Below are 2,800 nucleotides of genomic sequence, written 5' to 3' on the forward strand. Positions count from 1 at the left end.
GAATGGACAAACGTTTTCCAGCTCTTTAAGAAAAGTGAGGAAGATGCAAAAAGAGAACTAATTCTGGAGGAAGGAAAAAAAGATATAATACAGGAAACAGAAGAAAACGTTACCAGAACATACTCTCAGAGTTTAAGAAAGACAAGAGGTTTATAAAATGAGAACAAGCTGTCATAGAGGGGAATAATCAGGGGACAGGTGAAAGTCCTTGGACACTACAAAAGTTTCTGCAGTCTTGACGTCGCGCAGAGGACTGAGAGTGCCTAGTTCCCCAGCCTGCCCTCGGAACTCATTGCGCTCACCCTCGCCACCAGCACCACCCGCCGGACCGGGCGCGCCCCTCCCCTCATAACGGTCCCCACAGCCCACTTCCGGTCCCTTCGCAGACCCTGCGACAACCACCACCCCGCCCGGAGGACCCCGCCCTCCGCTGGTCGCCGCACTCGCCCACCATGGTGGTGCTCCGAGGCCTCCGCCGTGGCCGCCACAGCCGATGCCGATGCCGCTGCCCGCTCCGGGACCCTCGCGACCACACCGCTTTACCCCGCCTGCTCCCCGCGCCCGCGCTGCCTGCCCTGGGCCCGCTGTCGCAGGTGCGCCAGAACTACCACCCCAGCTGCGAGGTCGCCGTCAACATCAACGTCAATCTGGAGCTCTACGCCTCCTATGTGTACCTATCCATGGCCTTCTACTTCGACCGGGACGACGTGGCCCTGGAGAGCTTCAGCTGCTATTTCCTGCGCCAGTGGCACGAGAAGAGGGAGCACGCCCAGGAGCTGATGAGGCTGCAGAACCTGCGCGGTGGCCGCATCTGCCTTAGCGACATCAGGAAGCCAGAGCGCCAAGGTTGGGAGGGCGGGCTCAAGGCCATGGAGTGTGCCTTCGACCTGGAGAAGAAAGTCAACAAGAGTCTCCTGGAGCTGCACCAGCTGGCCAAGCAGAACGGCGACCCCCAGCTCCGCGACTTCCTGGAGAACCACTTCCTGAACCAGCAGGCCAAGACCATCAAAGAGCTGGGTGGCTACCTGAGCAACCTGCGCAAGATGGTGGCCCCCCCGGCAGCAGGCCTGGCAGAGTACCTCTTTGACAAGCTCAGCCTGGGCTGCAGCGAGAAAGACACTTGAGCCCAGAGGGGTCCCGCAGCCACGGGGTGCCTTCCCCGGGTACGGCCACCAGGCGGGGCGTCCATGTTGCCCTTTCAGAACGTTCTCTTCAGTTTTCTCCTCTCAGTTTTACCGTTGTTGGCAATAAAATTATGTATTCTCAAAGCAATAAAGGTGTCCAGCTGACGCGTGTCTGCAACACTCGCACCTTTTAGGAATCAGGGCACATCTCCATGCAGGTTTAAAGTAGGTATCCAGCAGTCTCTCCACTCAGCTCTGCCCCATCTGCATGCAGCTCAGGATCTGCGGGGGTGGAGGGAAAAGGTATTCTATGGGTCCCTGGAAAACACATTAGTCTTCCCCTTATAAACTCTGAGGGCATGTGGGATAGGGTGAGGTGAGTTGGGGTGGGATGGGGTGAGATGGGTGGGGTGGGTGGGGTCGGGTGGGGTGTGCAGTATTGGGCCATGGTGTCTGTGGGTGCGTATGCATGGTAAGGTGTAAAACATGGTGTGGAATTCATCCTAGTGGTTGCCTCTGGAGAAGAAGGGTAGGAAATGTGATTGGGCAGGGATTAAAATAATATAGTCTTTAACTTGACATGAAAAATTTTCTTTTTAAAGTATGCGTCGCTGGGTGGGTGGCTCAGGCATGTAATTCCAGCACTTGGGAGGCTGAGGGGGGCGAATCACCTGAGGTCAGGAGTTTGAGACCAGCCTGACCAACATGGAGAAACCCCGTCTCTACCAAAAATACAAAATTAGCCGGGCATGGTGGTGCATGCCTGTAATCCCAGCTACTGGGGAGACTGAGGCAGGAGAATTGTGTGAACCTGGGACATGGAGGTTGTGGTGAGCCGAGATCCCGCCATTGCACTCTAGCCTGGGCAACAAGAGCAAAACTCCATCTCAAAAAACAAACAAACAAACAAAAAACAAAATATGCAAGTGATAAGGATTCTTGCTTCTGGGCTTCAAGATGGGGGCTCAGGTGGACGGTATCGCAGAGTACCTCTTTGGCAAGCTCACCCTGAGTGATACAGATAATGGGACTGAGCCTTAGGCTGCCTTCCCCACAGATAGGGGGTGATTTCCTGTATATTGCCCTTACGAATTCTCCATTCATGGTTTTTCCTTCAATTGTACCATTTCTTCCATTAAAGCTAGTTGATAAATAAACAACTCAAAAGGACTGAAAAACATAAGGTCAAAGCTGAAGGTCAAATTTGTGATATTGAATATAAAGTAGAATAAATGCCCCCAAAATGTCAAGGCAGTGACTGTCTGCTTTGAAGAATGTAGAGGGGTGGCAGAGAGTTGAAGGTGCAGACCGGGTAGAGCCAGTGTAGCTGATCCAGGTAGGAGACTAGTGCAGCTTGAGCTGTGATGGTGGCTGAGGAAATGAAGAGAGGTCGACAAGTTCCATATGGGTTTTTGACAGGGAGAGACAAACTTTACTCATGGACAGGAGGTGAGGAATGGGAGAGGGGGAACATAATGTAGGTTCTGAAGTTTGGACCTGAACACTTGGATTGATGATGGTGTTATTATCTCCCTGGGGATGGTTGCAGGGGTCCCTGGGGTGGAGGAGCGGGGAATGCATGCCATGTAAAATCAGATTTTTATTAGCCATCCTAGGGGAAATGTGAATCATGGAGCTGCAAAAATGTCATGATTGGAAGTAGGCATATGGGGGAC

General features: G+C 53.1%; 1 protein-coding gene across 1 annotated transcript; it reads left to right on the forward strand.

The window, feature by feature from the left end:
- Positions 1–383: 383 nt before the first annotated feature.
- On the forward strand, positions 384–1,276 carry LOC697062 (ferritin heavy polypeptide-like 17). The gene has a single exon (XM_001085668.5). It carries the CDS (start codon positions 453–455, stop codon positions 1,122–1,124), a length of 672 nt encoding a protein of 223 aa, XP_001085668.3. The 5' UTR covers positions 384–452; the 3' UTR covers positions 1,125–1,276.
- The last annotated feature ends 1,524 nt before the right edge of the window (positions 1,277–2,800 follow it).

This window comes from Macaca mulatta, chromosome X (genome assembly GCF_049350105.2).
Source record: "Macaca mulatta isolate MMU2019108-1 chromosome X, T2T-MMU8v2.0, whole genome shotgun sequence".
Taxonomy (NCBI): domain Eukaryota; kingdom Metazoa; phylum Chordata; class Mammalia; order Primates; family Cercopithecidae; genus Macaca; species Macaca mulatta.